Source organism: Panthera leo, chromosome A2 (assembly GCF_018350215.1).
Source record: "Panthera leo isolate Ple1 chromosome A2, P.leo_Ple1_pat1.1, whole genome shotgun sequence".
Taxonomy (NCBI): Eukaryota; Metazoa; Chordata; class Mammalia; order Carnivora; family Felidae; genus Panthera; species Panthera leo.
In genome coordinates, this window is record NC_056680.1 from 64,437,569 (window position 1) to 64,453,829 (window position 16,261).

The following is a 16,261-nucleotide window of genomic DNA, read 5'->3' on the forward strand; positions in this document are numbered from 1 at the left end:
TTCAGAAGTGGTGCCAGAGGGATTGGTTAACTGTTTGGAATGTAATTAATTGGCATTTTCAGCTCTTCGTATATGACGATACATTGCAGGGACATGAATGTTCTATCCCCAAAAACCCAACTGTAAAAACTAGAATATAGGCAGACTCTGCAGGAGACAAAGTTGTCTCTTCAACCATGGAAAGAAAGATGGAAATGGAAAAAATGGAGGTTGGCTAGGAATACTCCCTCCATCAACATTTAGCCCCATAGGGTCTAGCTTTTCCACAGTTTGCAGGTGTTATTTGATTTCCTAGAGTTTGCTGTGTGTTCAGGGGTCAGGAGCTCTGGGTTCTCTCCCCATGTTGCCCGGATTCGTTGTAGCATCTTGGGCGGCCATGTTTCTTCTGCACATCCCTTCGCGGTGCCTGTCGATGGCATAGGAACCTCAGATCATTTCTAGCTCTGACAGGTAGTGCTTTGATCCTCCGCAGGCTGGTGTCGGGACTGACTGAGTTAGTGGCTTTGGGGGCACTGGAAAAGTTAAGAGGACTCGTCCGAGGGGCACAGTTGCTTAATCCCATCCAGCTTCTGGTGACAGGGATGGTGTTTGTTCCTTTGGCCTCGGGAGATAACGTACGGCCGGCAGGTGTCATTAGCAGGTGGCCGTGGGCAGCCTCTGTCCCGGCTGAAAGAGCTGCCGGGGAGATTAGCAATAATCCTTGCGAAGGGCCTGGCTCTTGTAGGCGCTTAACAAATGTCAGATTTAATGCTGGATGCGACCGAATCCTTTCATTGTAAGCTTTTCTAAACTGGCCTCTCTAACTGTCTTTGACTTTAGTCATTAAAGAAGAAGCTAATCACAGTGAGATGGCAGAAGATCTGTGCAAGATAGGATCAGAGAGATCCCTCGTGCTGGACAGACTAGCAAGTAACGTCGCCAAACGTAAGAGCTCTATGCCTCAGAAATTTGTTGGTAAGAGTCAAACGTTTGCTGTCTCTTAACGAACAACTATGCGGGTGTTGTCGGCTCAGGTGCAAATTAGTTGAGAGTAGAAGGAAGAAAAAGTAGCTCATTTTTTACAGAGCAAAAAAATTGGTAGGCTTCACGTTTCTTAAATATTTTGGAGTTTTTTCTTTGTTTCATGTTTATTGACATATTTTGAGAGAGAGAGAGAGAGCACATGTGGGGGAAGAGTAGAGAGAGTGGGAGAGAGAGAATCCCCAGCAGGCTCTGTGCTCTCGGCCCAACATGGGGCTCGAACTCACAAACTGTGAGATCATGACCTGCATCGAAACCAAGAAGTTGGACATTCTACTGACTCAGCCACCCCGGTGCCCCTGGAGTTTTTTCTGATAGACTTCTTAAAAATGAATTCCTCTCCTGGCAGTTTTTCCTAGATGTGGTCTTGCAGCCTCCTGGGCACCCAGAAGATCTGCCTGTGGACAGGGTTGGCCGGGTCAGTGTGCTCGGAGCCAAGAACATGGGTCCAGCATGGCCAGGGGCTCCCCACACAGCCCATTCACCCGCTGCCCGAGCAGCCTTGCTGAACTTCGAAAGCTCATTTTTCACACGAAGTTCATAACACTCCTTGCATGGGCTACTTTGAATCACGTAGCAACTCGGCCCATGAGATGTGTCCAGAGAAGAGGGGGGCACAGCCGCGATTGCTGTTCTCACCATTGAATCTCTACCTGTGTCAGGTGCTTTGAGGGATAAAAGGAAGATCAAAGTGTCCCTTTCCTCTAGGACCTTGCTGTTGTGTAGATGATAGATGCACCAGTAACCATCGCCAGGCCTCATGCTGCAGGTGCAGGAAGAATGATAGCTATTTAGGTCAGTTTAAGAGTGGAAGTGCACTAAGCTGGGGGCCCAACCTGGGAGTGTCTGCACACAGCCACGTGTTGATGCTGTCAGCTGGTCACGTTACTTGACCTTGGTTCCATTCGTTGTGTGCCTCACAGGGTTTTGTGGACATTAGTTAACATCATGGATGTGAGAACACTTACAAAGTCTCAATGTGAAGTTCAGCTATTATCATAAGGATAATATAGAAGGAGAATGCTGGGGGAGGTCATGTCCAAGAAAGAGGACCATGGGGGGAGGGTCATGGTCAAGAAGGAAGACCATGGGGGGAGAGTCATGTCCAGGAAGGAGGACTGTGGGGGGAGGGTCATGGTCAGGAAGGAGGAACATGGAGGGAGGGTCATGGTCAAGAAGGAGAACCATGGGGGGAGGGTCATGTCCAGGAAAGAGGACCATGGAGGGAGGGTCATGGTCAAGAAGGAAGACCATGGGGGGAGAGTCATGTCCAGGAAGGAAGACCGTGGGGGGAGGGTCATGGTCAGGAAGGAGGAACATGGAGGGAGGGTCATGGTCAAGAAGGAGAACCATGGGGGGAGGGTCATGTCCAGGAAAGAGGACCATGGAGGGAGGGTCATGGTCAAGAAGGAAGACCATGGGGGGAGAGTCATGTCCAGGAAGGAAGACCATGGGGGGAGGGTCATGGTCAAGAAGAAGAATCATGGGGAGGGAGGGTCATGTCCAGGAAAGAAGACCATGGGGGGAGGATCATGGCCAAGAAGGAGGATCATCGGGGGAGGGTCATGGCCAGGAGGGAGGATCATGGGGGAGGGTCATGGCCAGGAGGGAGGATCATGGAGGAGGGTCATGTCCAGGAAGGAGGATCATGGGGGGTGGGTCATGGTCAGCAAGGATCATGGTGGGGAGGGTCATGGCCAGGAGGGAGGATCATGGGAGAGGGTCATGGCCAGGAAGGAGGATCATGGGGGAAGGGTCATGGCCAAGAAGGAGGATCGTGGAGGGAGGGTCATGGCCAGGAAAGAGACCATGAGGGGAGGGTCATGGCCAGAAAGGAAGATGATTAATAAAAGCTTCATGAAGTTGATAGTGACCTTGATGGAGGAATAGGATTTCAGCACATTGTTCATAGTGGAAGAAGGGGAGAGGATTCTGAACAGACAGATGAAAGCGTAGGGAAATGGTCATGCTGGTGGCTGGGGTGGATGGAAGACACGGGCTGACTGAGGAGCAGGACCTGTTCTGGGCTGATTCACGTACCCTCAGGGAAGCTCTCCCGGAGAGCTCTGGCCACGGAATCAATGGTCTTTGAGAGCTGAGGTGAGCAATGCACCCTCAGCTCAGTAGGCGGGAGAGAGCTTTGACATGTTTCATGGGCGCCATACCTTGGAAAATAGAGACCACATATGCAAAGGTTGACTGCACCAGAAGGATAGGGCAGTGGGGGCATGGGAGGGAGGGGACAGAGCAGAGAGGAGTCTTGGTGACAGGGGCGTGGGGGCCAGGGCAGGTGGTGGGAGTGGAAGCCGTGAATCGTGGTGACTCTCTTAGAGGGAGATGCCAGTTATAGAAATGATAAGGCCAGTTTCTGGAAAAAAAAGTTCTGTTTTTGATCTGCTAATTTTCAAGGGCTTTCTGGTGTGGGGGCCACATGGGAGCCTATGTAAAAAGTGTGTGTTGGGGAGGATGGGGCTAGAATGGGGTTAACGGTTGATGAGGCCTGGGGTTCCAGAGGACAGATGCGACAGCAGGAAGCGGGGAGGACAAAGGAGAGGCCGAGTTCTTGTGGCTTTGATGAGGTTTTCAGAGGCTTGTCATAGGTGGGGGAAAGAAGGATTCGGTTTAAAACACTTTTGCAAACCACTGGCCAGAGATGCCATGTGGGGAGTCACACGAATGTGAGCTCTTAGTCGGGGAGAATGACAGAGATTCTGCATTTCCTGAGCAGAAGGGCAGTGAGGTCCTTGAGCACAGGATAGGCTGTTGTGGTGGGATTTCAGGTCGCACTGCGCTAGGTGAGAACTCAGCGTTCACAGACAGTGAGCAGTGAGCAGTGTGCAGGGGACAGTGGGCGAGGCAGAGGACAGTGGCCGGGTCACCATGAGGGGAGATGGAGCAAAGAAAGACCCAGTAGCAAGCGTGCCTGAGGATTGTTACTGGTCCCTGACCAGCTGTGTCTGACTTCTCCTTTGGGTTGGGAACCTGGAGAAGTCCCGCTGAGGACTTTGGCAATGAACGTTTGCAGCCTGTTTTAGCTGTTGGAGGTTTCAGCCCAAACCAGACTAACTGTGAGCCTCTCCTGCAGCCACCTGGGAGGAGGCCCCAAGTTAGGCATTGTCTTGAGATTTAGATGCTTCCGTGTTTAAAAAAAAAAAAAAAAAAAAAAAAAAAAAAAAAGCTCTGATCAAGCCCAGCAAAGGTTAGAAAGAAGTCCCCAGAGGGGAGGGGGCACAGAAGCGTGACGGGAACAGTAGGGTAAGGACCGCAGCATGGAGGTTGGAAGGAAGGGCTCAGGAGCGGCTGTGCATGCTGTTATGGGTTTTCCCAAGAAAACCAAGAAATATCGGTGTTTCAGCCAACTCAGCATATTTAAAATAACGCCTCCTTTTGCCCCCCAATGCCTACCTTGTCCTCACTTCCATTCAATGGAATTTTAATCAACCGCTCCTAACTTGTCACAGCTTCTCCATCTCTAAAATTAAAAAAAGAAAAGAAAAGAAAAGGATGGGTCTCTAGGGTCCCTCTTAACTTCTAGATGCTGAGTTTATCCTTTATATGAATTCTTGAAGTGTGTAGGAGTGCGGTTCTTATCATTCGTTATCATACACATGGGACAGTGGTGGTGCAGTTTAAAGACCTCCCGGCTGACATTCAAGAGACCTGGGGACAGGGTCCAGCTCCAGCTGTGACCGGCTGGCAACTTTGAGCACATCCCTGGACTCAGTGTCCCCATCTGTGAAATGGGCGTGATGCCTCCTACCCTGCATCCCTCCCAGTGCCAGTCTGAAGATCAAAAGGGATGATCAGATCCCTTGATCTTTTGATCAAAAGATCAAAACTTGAGAAAGCACCTTAAAATTGTAAGATGCCATGATTTTCACAGGGACATTGCTCCGAATCACCCATAATTTTGCGTAATGGACACGGGATCTATGGTTAAAAGTTTTTCCTTGAGCTTTGGCCTGAGTGTAAGAGAACTCTGCCAAGAACATTGCTCACCATTGTGTCACCAAAGATCTCATCCCCCGGGATAATCAGATAGAAGCCAACAGGATCGATGAAGCCCCATCAGAAAGGGGATGGTCACGTTACACAGCAAGGCTGTGTTCTTCGTCTGTTTGGTGATTGGGGAAGTTTTTTAAATACAGGAAAGGAAATAGGGGAGCATAACAATAATTAACATTTTCTCTACCCATTATAACTATTTTTGGTATAGTTGCTTTCCTCTGGAAGTAAAAAACAACCGTGTTGCATTATGAAAGTGACACATGGTTAATATAAAGATTTTTAAGGCAAAGATGAATGTTTTCAAATCACCCCAAAAACCCAACATCCAGAAATTGCCAATATTAAGAGTAGCTGAGCGTTATTCTAAAAGTCTTTTTATCCATATGTATGTATGTGAAGGGCTAGGGTGATGAACAGGTGTATTGATAGACAAGTGTGGAATAAATATTTCTGTAAAGATTCTGTCATATCACACATGCTACTTCAAAATGCAAATAGCATTTGTATGGATGTCTTAAATTTAAGAGGTGAACAAGAACCCAATAAAACTGGAGGCATAGCCAATCTTCAAATGAACATTTTCTCGCAGAAAGATATTTTTAGAGGATTTAATCTAAGATTAAAAAGATACACTGCACCATGAAAAACATGAGCTTCATCGGGTTTTTAACCCATTTGCTTCCATTTACGTAGTATCTCCTGACTCACAGCTTTGGGAAATAAAGACACGATTTTACTCCCCAGTGTTCAATTGTATTATTTTTACATCGTCCGGCTTCCTAATAGTCACATTCTATTCCCATAAGCCTAATTCTCACAGAAGTTTAGCTACTTTTCGTTAACTCTCTCTTTAAATAGATTCAAAGCCTCAACTCAGTCTATTTATTGTGATTAATCACTTGACTGATTGGACTTAACTTTCAAGCAACTTTTTTTTTTCAAGGAGGTCCTATAGATGCTCCATTTCCACAGTTGCCATGTGTTTGAGGATGTCTGCCTGTTGCCTTTCTGTCTTGACCATGTGTGGTGCCATGATGGCATTGCTTAGTTGAATGCTGCAGTGAAGATGTCTAAGGCCAGTCTGAGATTTATTTCTTAAAGGTGACTTCCATTTTCTTTCTGAACACCTGAAGAGTTCTTTAAGTTAAATAGTCTAAAAGGTAAATAGCCTCACTAGGATGTGTCTTGGTATTTTGCATTCTGAATAAAAACTTTCCTGCCATTTTAATTTGGGGAGTCCCTTGTTTTCTATTTCTGAGAAATAATCTTCCTTGTAGACATCTTTTTTTTTTTTTTTCCATCTGTTGCGATCTCGGCCAGGGATACCAGTTGTCCTTATGCTGGATAATTTGTTCTCCGTATCTGTTAGCATTTCCTTCAGTTTATTTTTTGTCTTTTTTTTTCACATTTTTTCACACTTATTATCTTGTGTTTTTCCTCTGTCAGTCATTCCATTTTTAGTAGGTTATGTTCTGTTACTGCTTCTAATCCATGGATTCATTCTGTGATAAATGGACCTCATTTTGTTTCTTGAGATCTGAAACCTTTTTTCACCTCTTTTCTGTTGTTTTAGCATGCTGTCTTTCAGAGCTTTTTTTTATGGAGTCCATCTCACAAAGTAATTTTGACACATTTCCTCTCTTCCTTGAGTTGAGCTTTTTTCCTAGGATGGGCTTATTGGTCTGTTTACTTCCTTTCCTCCCTTTAGTTGCTAGAAAGTATTTTCATGGTGATCATGACATTTCTTGTCACTTGCTTATTCTCCTTGGGCTGATAGAGCTTGATTGACGTTTGGACATTTTTCCCACTGTATGTGAGGCTTTTTTTTTTCCTGTGAGAGCTATCGACTTTTCTAAATCCTGAAAGAATGCCAAGGATAGGGGGGAAGGAGGAGTTCAGGTGAGGCAAAGTGCAGTCTTTGTTTAAAGACTTTCTGTGTGCTCTCTCTCTCTCTCTCTCATTCTGAGATTTGGTCAAATGCCCTAAACCAGCTACCACTCACTGTACCTGGCTGGAGCATGATTCCCAGCCCCACAGAAGGACACTAGGGGCTTAGGGCCATTTCCCCTCAGCTACAGCCTAGAAGACCTCACTCCTATCGAGAGAGCCAACCTCACACTCACCTGGTTCTTGCTAAGCAGAGGTTTCCACTGCTGTGGGATCAGAAATGGAAGAGGATGTGTATTTGAATTGGCTCCCTACAGAAAAGAGGATATTAGGGAGAACCCTGAGGACTTCGTTGACTCACACTTGAGGTTTTTAGAAGTGAGATCAGCGGCCACCCTTTACTGTATGTCTCACGCCAGAATTTTCTTTCTTTGCTCCTTGATTTTTTTTAAAACTATGTGTTTCATTAGAATGTGTTTTTTTATTTAGCTCATTGCCAAAGTGAACTGCGTGGCTTTTTCTTTTTCTCACTTTGTGGAGTATTAGGGAAGAGAAATTCTGTGGATAGTTTCAATATGCCACAGTAATCTGAAATATATGTGTTTTTTCCTACATCCATTTGTTGTTAAGACCAAGTTTTAAAAACAATGGATTTCAGTGGTTGCCTGGGAAACCAAAGAGCCACAACTTTGGGGAGAAACAGGATGATTAGGCGGGAAAGCACCATTTTTGACGGGGCTATAAGCACTTCGATATGTATCTGAATTGGCCTCAAAGTCTGTGCCCCATCTTGTCCCTACCAGGGTTTGGTAGAGGGACAGATGGGGGCGCATAAGCCAGAATGGATCCATTCTGTTCTAGAATTAGACCAAGAAGATATTTAGCACCTCAACACAAAGACCTCAAAACGTGATTCAACAATGCTATCAAGTTATTTCTTCTAACTTTTAATGGGCATAAACACCACTTCCGTGTTCCCTCCCACCCACCTTGTGGAGAGATTCCATCCATTCTATTCAGTTTCTGCAGAGGGTGTGACCGGCCACCAGCAAATTTTCCTTCTGTAATCTGAGGATCACACTTCACCACGATCAGGCCACATGTCTCTCCTGACCGCCAGTAGATTAGAATGAATGCAGGCGGGCTGTTTTATGATAAGTCTCTTTTGCAAGCAAGAAATGAGACCCCAAGATACTCTACAGCATGATGGGGGATATCCCTGGACAATCATCCGTGGTCGGAAAATGTTTTTAAGAAAGATTAGTTAAGGTTTTGAACTACTAAGTGGTTTATTGTCCTGTTGCTAAGAATGAGCAGGAGACCTTGATGTCAGGTGTCAGTGTGGGAGGTGTGGGATCCTCCCCCGCCACCGCCCTCACGGGCCATCAGCAGCCATTCCCTGGGCTCTTAAGGGAGTCTCTGAGTTCACTTACCTTTGCCCCTCACAACCTGTACTCCTGCCCATTACTGAGAAGGGCCCTTCCTTCAGACCCTTCAGGGGCTTCTCATTTCCCTCTAGACAAAGTCTCTGCTTGGTAGATACCGCCCCCGCCCTGCCCCACACCCAGGCTCTGGCCAGGACCCCTGGCTGCCCCCCGTGTAGGACAAGAGCCCCACTCACCCGGCCAACTCTAGGTCAGAAGCCCTCAGTACCCAAGCCTTCTATTTGCTTCCTAGAACTTCTCTGCCTGGGATACACCACTTTTGCAGCCGTGTTTTAATAGCTGTGTCCCCTGTTAGCTGTTGAGGATGGGGACCCTTTTTACTAGCTCCCCTGTCTGCCCCTCCTGTCCGGTCCAGTAGACACTCAATGCTCAGCATAGACGTGTTGGAGGAAGAAAAGAAACAGAATGAGGGGTAAAATGTAAACAATTCAGGCATGCCTCCGGTGCTTTGATTTATCCATAAATCTGCACGCAAACAGAAAGCAAATCAGTAGCCCTGACAGAGTGCAGACAGCGACTTTGCTCATTACGCCACGGTTTCGTACTGAACCTATAACCAGTGTGTCGAGAAGGTGCATCTTCAAGGCAGTTCGTTTTACTTCTTCATGATAATGTTTGCTCAGAAGCCCGAGCTCATCTCAGGGTTCGCCATCCCCGGGGAGGGAGGGAGCTCTCAGACTGGAAGTTTCTTGAGGGGACGCTCGCACACCCAGAGTCCTCGGCAGTGGTTCCTTGAGCATCGTTCATGCTCGGAAATTTTTGGAAAGAACAGGCGAATGGCACACCCCCTCCCCTTTACTCCCCTGCTGTGTGCCCAGCTTCCCCGCACATACCCATGTGGCACACGGCTCTAGTCTTGCCAGTGACGGACAGGCGAGTGGAACCGGGACCGGGGAGGATGTGGACACTGGACTCTGAGCGTCCATTTCCTCTCTGAGCCAGAAGTCAGCTTTCTATAGATCTTACCAGAAATCTTACCTTTTGATCAAATTTTATTCTGAGTATTGAAGTTATGAATTCAGAACCCCGTCCCATAACACTTTTAAGCAAGCATATCGCACACGCTCGTGAATGATACACTCGCATATGGTAATTACATAAATTTATGAGAAATTAACCAGCTATTGCAAATCACTTAGAACACTATATCGAAAATACGTCATTTAAGTTTTCATCTTAAACTGAATATGGTGACGTTCATAGTAAAAGACCCAAGTGCTGGTTTAGTATGTAGTTGGACGGTTTCTGCTGTTTCTGTTGACGTGCACTGACTTGGGTGCACAGGTTCGTGTGGTGGGTCAGGTGCGTTTAAGGGCTGACTCCAAGCAGGGCCCTGAGCTGGGTGACCACAGACAGGCCTCCACCTTGTCCATCTGGGAGGTGTCTGAGTCGCGCGTCCCCCTGAGCGCCAGGACACCCAGATGTGCGGGGGGGGGGGGGGGGGGGGGGCCTTGCTGTAGATCTCAGCCGCCCCCCGTAGTGCGCAGAGGTAACGTGGCCTCACTGACTGTCGCCTGCCTCCCACAGGTGACAAGTGTCTGTCGGATATGCCCTACGACGGCGGCGCCAGCTACGAGAAGGAAAACGAGATGATGCAGACCCACGTGATGGACCAAGCCATCAACAACGCCATCAGCTACCTGGGGGCCGAGTCCCTGCGCCCGCTGGTGCAGACGCCCCCCGGCAGCTCGGAGGTCGTCCCGGGCATCAGCCCCATGTACCAGCTCCACAAGCCCCATGCGGAGGGCCCCCCGCGGTCCAACCACGCGGCCCAGGACAGCGCCGTGGAGAACCTGCTGCTGCTCTCCAAGGCCAAGTCCGTGTCCTCCGAGAGGGAGGCGTCCCCGAACAACAGCTGCCAAGACTCGACGGACACCGAGAGCAACGCCGAGGAGCAGCGGGGCGGCCTCATCTACCTGACCAACCACATCACGCCCCATGCGCGCAACGGCCTGTCCATCAAGGAGGAGCACGCGGCCTACGACGTGCTGCGGGCGGCCTCCGACGGCTCCCAGGACGCCTGCCGCGTGATCGGCGCGGGCGGGGAGCCCATGAAGGTGTACAAGTGCGAACACTGCAGGGTGCTCTTCCTGGACCACGTCATGTACACCATCCACATGGGCTGTCACGGCTTCCGCGATCCTTTTGAGTGCAACATGTGCGGCTACCACAGCCAGGACCGCTACGAGTTCTCGTCCCACATCACCCGGGGCGAGCACCGCTTCCACATGAGCTAAACCCCGCACGCGGCCGCCGGCCCGCAGAGGAAGCACACGTGGGTGGGGATGGGGGTGGGGGGAGGGGGGGTGGCCAGGCCCTCCCCTCCGGCCAGCAGCACGGACTGGACCAGAACCTTGTGCTTTTGATTTCTCGGTGGTTCTCTTGTTTTGTTTTGTAGTTTTCAGTCGGTTGGGGTTTGATTTGCTTTGGAACACGAGACGATTTTTTTTTTATGGTTAGATGCAGGGTTACGTTTGGAGCACCCCCCCCCCCAAACTGCTCTCTTCCTAGATGTTTGCCATAGACTGTGAGCTGAAGTCCCCTCTAGCTGTGGCTTCCTGGAAGCCCCCGCCCGCCCCCCTCCGCAAGACTCATCACTTTCAGAGAAAGTTTGATACAAACAGGTCAGAGCCCAGGAAGGAATGAGCCGGGGAACAGACCTCCAGGCGCCCCCCTCCCAACGCAGCAGGGTCTAGAAACCCAAGTCATAGCTTCTGGCCGTGTGCGTCTAGGGCTGGAGGCCTGCAGTTTCTAAGAGATGTTGTAAGTCACAGCCCGCACAAAAGGCAAATTGTTGGAGGAAAGTTGGACTCCTCGGACAAAGGGAGGGGCCAGAGAGCCTGTTGGTCTGGTTCTCAATTTCAAAACCGCGTTAGCCTTCCAAGGCTGGCGGGCGAGCAGAAGAGTCTGAACACCTGGAGGCAGGTGTGGAGACCGCTGCCCTCTGCCTACTCCAGTCCGTGCCTTTCATGGCCCAGAGTCTATCACTGTGTTTCTAACATCCATCCCAAAACTTGGACCTCACTTCCTCTGAACCTCTCAAAGGGTCAAATTACCACGAAACCAAGGCTTGATTCCAAATTCTACACCCGTTGCTTCCCTGGCTGGTTCCCCTGACAGGCAGAAGCCTGCCTTTCCTTCAGAGGCCCAACCTAGACCCCACTTCAACTGTGTCGTTGTTTTGTTTCTCGGTAAGTTTCTTTCCCTGCCCTCATTCTGCATCATTCAGGTTTTAAAATCCATGAAAGCAGGATTCAGGATGGTCATTAATTTTCAGAGCAAGGGAATGTGACAGGCGAGGCCCAGGAGACGTTGTTCATACACAGGACCCACGCCTTGGAAACCAAACTTTGAAACAGAATGAGACTCCCCCGTGAGGACAGAGCAGTCCCTGTGTGCCTGCACATGGACATGATGTGTGGCCCCGCGTCCCTTCTCCCTGGGAATGTGGAACGGTCGGGAGCGATCGCATAACCAGCCAGCGGGATCTGACCGGAAAGAGGCAGGTGGTGGCAGAGGTAGAACCTTCCTCAGGCATGACGGGAGCCCCGCTGAGGTGTTTGGTGATTCGGATGCCAACCCAGAGGGGTCACCCTCAAGGTTCATCCTGTCGTTAAGGATAATGACCCCAACCACCTAGGCAAATGAGAGCACACGGTTTCACACCTTTACGTGTCTTCGCCAAAACTGAGCCAAGGTGAACACGGGGAAAAAGAAAACAGAGGAAAAATTGTCCATTGGCCCCTCTGCATTTAGTCTAAATCGAGGTTTCTTAGTCACGGTGCTCCTGACATTTGGGGCTGGGCAGTTCTTTGTGGTGGGGGATTCTCCTGTGCGTTCTTAGCATCCTTCCTGGTCACTACCCAACAGATACCAGTAGCACCCCCGTTCGACACCCCAAAATCTCTCCAGATGTTGCCACATATCCCCTGGGGAGCAAATCCTCCCTAGTCGAGAACCGCTGCTCTCGTTCTAGGCCAGTCCAAGGTCTGGGGAAGACTTCCAAAGAGAAACACGCTGGAAGAATGCTCCCCCTCCGCTGTGTAGCCCCTGACCCGTGTTCCTCTGTGTTCATCGCAAATTCTAGAAATGAATTTCTCCCACCTTCCTGTGCGCGTTTGGGTTCTGCTGAGAGGATGAAGTCCACACCCATCCTTGAGTCACACGTTTCTTGGCTTACAGGATGGGACGGTGTTTTGAAACTGGAAAGTAACATTGCATTGACGCAGGGGCGTGCAAAGGCCCTGGGTAAAGTGCTGTAGAGACAGATAGGGGGCGCGGGCGGTTCCATACGCAGCCACAGAGAAAGTGAGAGAGACACAAATTTCCTGTTTGCTGGGGCCACTCAGACCCGCCCTGTTCCCTTCCATCATCCCACAGAGCCAGTTGGTTGAAAGGAGTTAACTCCCCCCCCAAAAAACTTCTCACCCCCGCCCCTCACTGTGGCTTCAAACAAAGCTTAACCCAGAACTGTAAATAGCGGCTACAAATGTTCTTTTCTAAAGCGCTTCCCCTCCACTCACTGCCTTTTCTAGCCAATGTAACCATCTATTTACACACCTTTTCTTGTGGTGTTCTATGCTAACACCGTTTTTCTTTGAGATTATCGTGTTGGAGGTGTAACGGTCCCATAGAATGTCAGCTGGTAACTAAGTTATGTTAGGAAGGTGGTCATATTCTGTACCAAAAGCCGTTCACATTTTTCTTCTAGCCGAGCAACGTAGGATTGTGCATGACCTCACGCCTTTTCTGTTCTGTGGTCTGTTCTGCTGCTGGATGGTGTGAATGTGTGTCTTGAGAACCGCTGTGTTCTGAAGTGTGCCTAGGCTTCGTGCCCCCGCATTTGAAAATAAACGTCAGAGACAAGAGCGTCGCTCTCGCGGGTGGATGTGTGGGTTATGGTAAGAAATCGCTGCCCCTCTGTCTCTGAGCTTCTGTGGACCGAAAGCCTGGACGCCTGCTCCTTATCCAGGTCCCTTCTGTGCCGTATGCCTTAGAGCACACGCTGCCCTGTCCAAAGAGTCACTAAAAAAGAATTGTGACTCTTCTTCATCCGTCACCAAGGGGCGTATGCCTGTCACTTCAGAGACCAGAGTGTTCCACTGTCAATGTAGCATCCACCACATGACATCTTAGAGTCTTCATTGAGAAAGAAAGCTACTATTACGGGCATTCGAGTTTGTTCTTTTTTTTTGGGGGGGGGAGGGAGGGCTCTTTCTATTTTTGTGGGGATTTTTTTTCTTGTTTGTTCTCATCACTGTGTAACCCTGATGAGTGTCACGCTCTTGCCAAAACAAAAGCGACACCTAATGGACTTACATAGGTTGGGAAGCAAAGTATTACTCTATCCTGCACTTCCTAAGTTTCAGCAATAATGAAGGGTCAGCTCTATCTAAAAATCCCGATAGCTGTCATATTCAGTTCAGTGTGTGTGTGTGTGTGTGTGTGTGTGTGTGTGTGTGTGTCTTACTTAAAAAATGAACCAAACTCAGATTTATTTAAGATGTTCAGTCTTGGGAAAACGGAAGCACATCCACAGTTGGTGTGGTCTTGGTGTGGTGGCATTCACTGTGAACAGACGTAGCCAGAAATTAATATGCAATATTGTTTTAAATACTTTCTAATACACTTTTCTATGATGTTGTGTGTGTAGCCAGTGCCACCTGGGGTCTTCGTCCACCATTCTGGAAAATATGTGTACAGGACTGTAAATGAGAAAAAAATGCTGTTGTATTTGCTATCCGCCTCTCTGGTGATGTTAAATTATTTCTGTTTAGCTGTGAACAAGGGGCGTGCCCCTGGAGGGATAGAGGATACTTTTGTACACATTTTGAAATGCTTTTTTCTGTAGTGGTAGAACAATAAATGCAACAAACACTTTGTCTGTCCTAACCCGTGACCTGGGAGCGGCCGGGAACCACACGCTCGGCCCATCAGAGCAGGCAGGCGGCCGCAGCCCCAGTTGGGAACCATGGGATCATGGCCATCTGATGCGTTTGCAGCCCAGATGAGCGGGCTCAGCACAGCGTCTGCCTCCTGTCTGCAGCTGCGCTCTGCCTGGGATGCTGAGTCCCCGTCTTTGGCTTCAGAATGTGGATTTGAGGCTGGGTGGAAATAGTGGGCAACAAATATGGCACCACCACCACCACCACAACCCCCCCGCTCTTCACAGCCCACTGCATAATGCCTTTGGGGGTGGGCCTATGGCTACAGAGGCACAGGGGGACAGTGACCGACCATCGGTGGCCACCTGTCACAGTTCTGACCCTTAGGCCAGAGCCAGGCAGTGCCAGAAGGCTCATCTGATCTTTGCAGCAGAACTGAGTTACAGCAGATGCTCTGGGAGGAAATCTTCTGTCCCTTTCAGAGAGAGAGCCCGACATCAGATGGGCTCAGACCTAGCAAACACAATGGGGTAACTAGGCCTACACGGTAGGCCTAGAACGGTAGAACATGTAATCCAAACAAGGTGAAACTTTAGTGAAATAGATTGTGCTCTTTCCCATCAGGCCCTGGCATCAGTCCCCCAGGGAGACCTTCAAAACTAGTACTTGACAGGGCAGCATCTTGAGGAAGCCTCCTCGGGCGAGGTCGCAAGAGCATGAACCACTCGGTTCCACTGCTTTACGGCCGTGCCTTGTTAGTGATCACAGATGCAGGGAATCAAGAATGAGGAACAGGTTTGCACACATCTGTGCAGCTCCCGTCCTTAGGAAGCCAAATGAACACAACTTGCGGGAATCCAGAGGAAAGGCGTCCGTGGCACTAATGCGTCCCGGGCCTCCCCGGCCCTCGCTTGCACACCTTGCAGGCTTATCCTGGAACCCCCGTTGTGGTCACAGGGTGAGGGTGAGGTTTCAAATCTCGATTTCAAGAGCCACCAGCAGGGTGATTGCCTCCGTCTCTTGGTTTTCACGACGCTTTATTCCGAGCGTGGTAAGAATGATTACTCTCGGCACTTCCTTTTGGCACTGACACTTGAATGTCCATGTGTCCTCCCCTGGTCCCCACGCACCACGGTGGGTGGCATTCACTCAATGGGCCCAAATGACGAGTCCCCCCGACCCCGGAGAGGCTGACCCAGGGCGGGGTGCCCTCTTTGTGGGGTCTGCCTGGAGGACACCGGATTCCAGGTGGGGTGCAGCAAGGTGCAAAGAGCTGGCAGCAGGTGCAGAGAATCCAGAAGAAGCTGAGTGGAAGTGATGCTTGGATGTAACACTGATGCCCCTGCCCTTGTTCCCAGCACACCTGGGGCAGCCCTGGAGTCCCCCACCTTCTCTGTCTTCGTGGGGAGTCCCCGGGGCTGCATTTTATCACTCCCCACTAGAACTTGCTGCTCTCGCGCACTTCACTTCTGTTCCCGATGAGTGCTGTGAATGTAAAAATCGCATTGCTTTTTTTTTTTTAATTTTAGAGAGTGCACAGAGAGAGAATCCCAAGCAGGATTCATGTTCAATGCAGAGCCCAACGTGGGGCTTGATCCCATGACCCTGGGATCGTGACCTGAGCCAAAATCAAGAGTTGGATATTTGGGGCACCTGGGAGGCTCAGTCGGTTGAGCATCCAACTTCAGCTCAGGTCATGATCTCCCAGTTCTTGAGTTCAAGCCCCGAGTCAGGCTGACTGCCGTCAGCCTGTCAGCCTAGAGCCCTCGTCCAATCCTCTGTCTCCCTCTCTCTGCCCCTCCTCTGCTTGTGCTCTCCCAAAAATATTTTTTTTTTTGAAAAGAGTCATACATTCAACTGACTGAGACCCCCAGGTACTTCTATGTTTTAAATGTTAGTGTGAAAAGGGGGGAGCTGAAAATCAGGATGGGGGGGCGCTCCCTGATCCCATTGCTAAATAATTAGTCATATTTTCTGTCAAAATCAAATGTCTTGGACGTTTCGTGACTCCTTGGT

General features: G+C 49.6%; 1 protein-coding gene across 32 annotated transcripts in view; it reads left to right on the forward strand.

Annotated features, from left to right (window-relative positions):
- IKZF1 (IKAROS family zinc finger 1) overlaps positions 1-14,240 on the forward strand; it is a 102,387-nt gene extending 88,147 nt beyond the window's left edge. For 27 of the 32 annotated variants that reach the window (XM_042913828.1, XM_042913826.1, XM_042913865.1 and 24 more), the window contains 2 exons: positions 820-954; positions 9,888-14,240. In XM_042913828.1, the coding sequence (XP_042769762.1) occupies positions 820-954; positions 9,888-10,597 (845 nt within the window). In that variant the 3' untranslated portion in view covers positions 10,598-14,240. The remainder of the gene's footprint in view (positions 1-819; positions 955-9,887) is intronic. The other 5 variants (XM_042913794.1, XM_042913888.1, XM_042913932.1 and 2 more) reach the window with 2 other exon arrangements.
- The last annotated feature ends 2,021 nt before the right edge of the window (positions 14,241-16,261 follow it).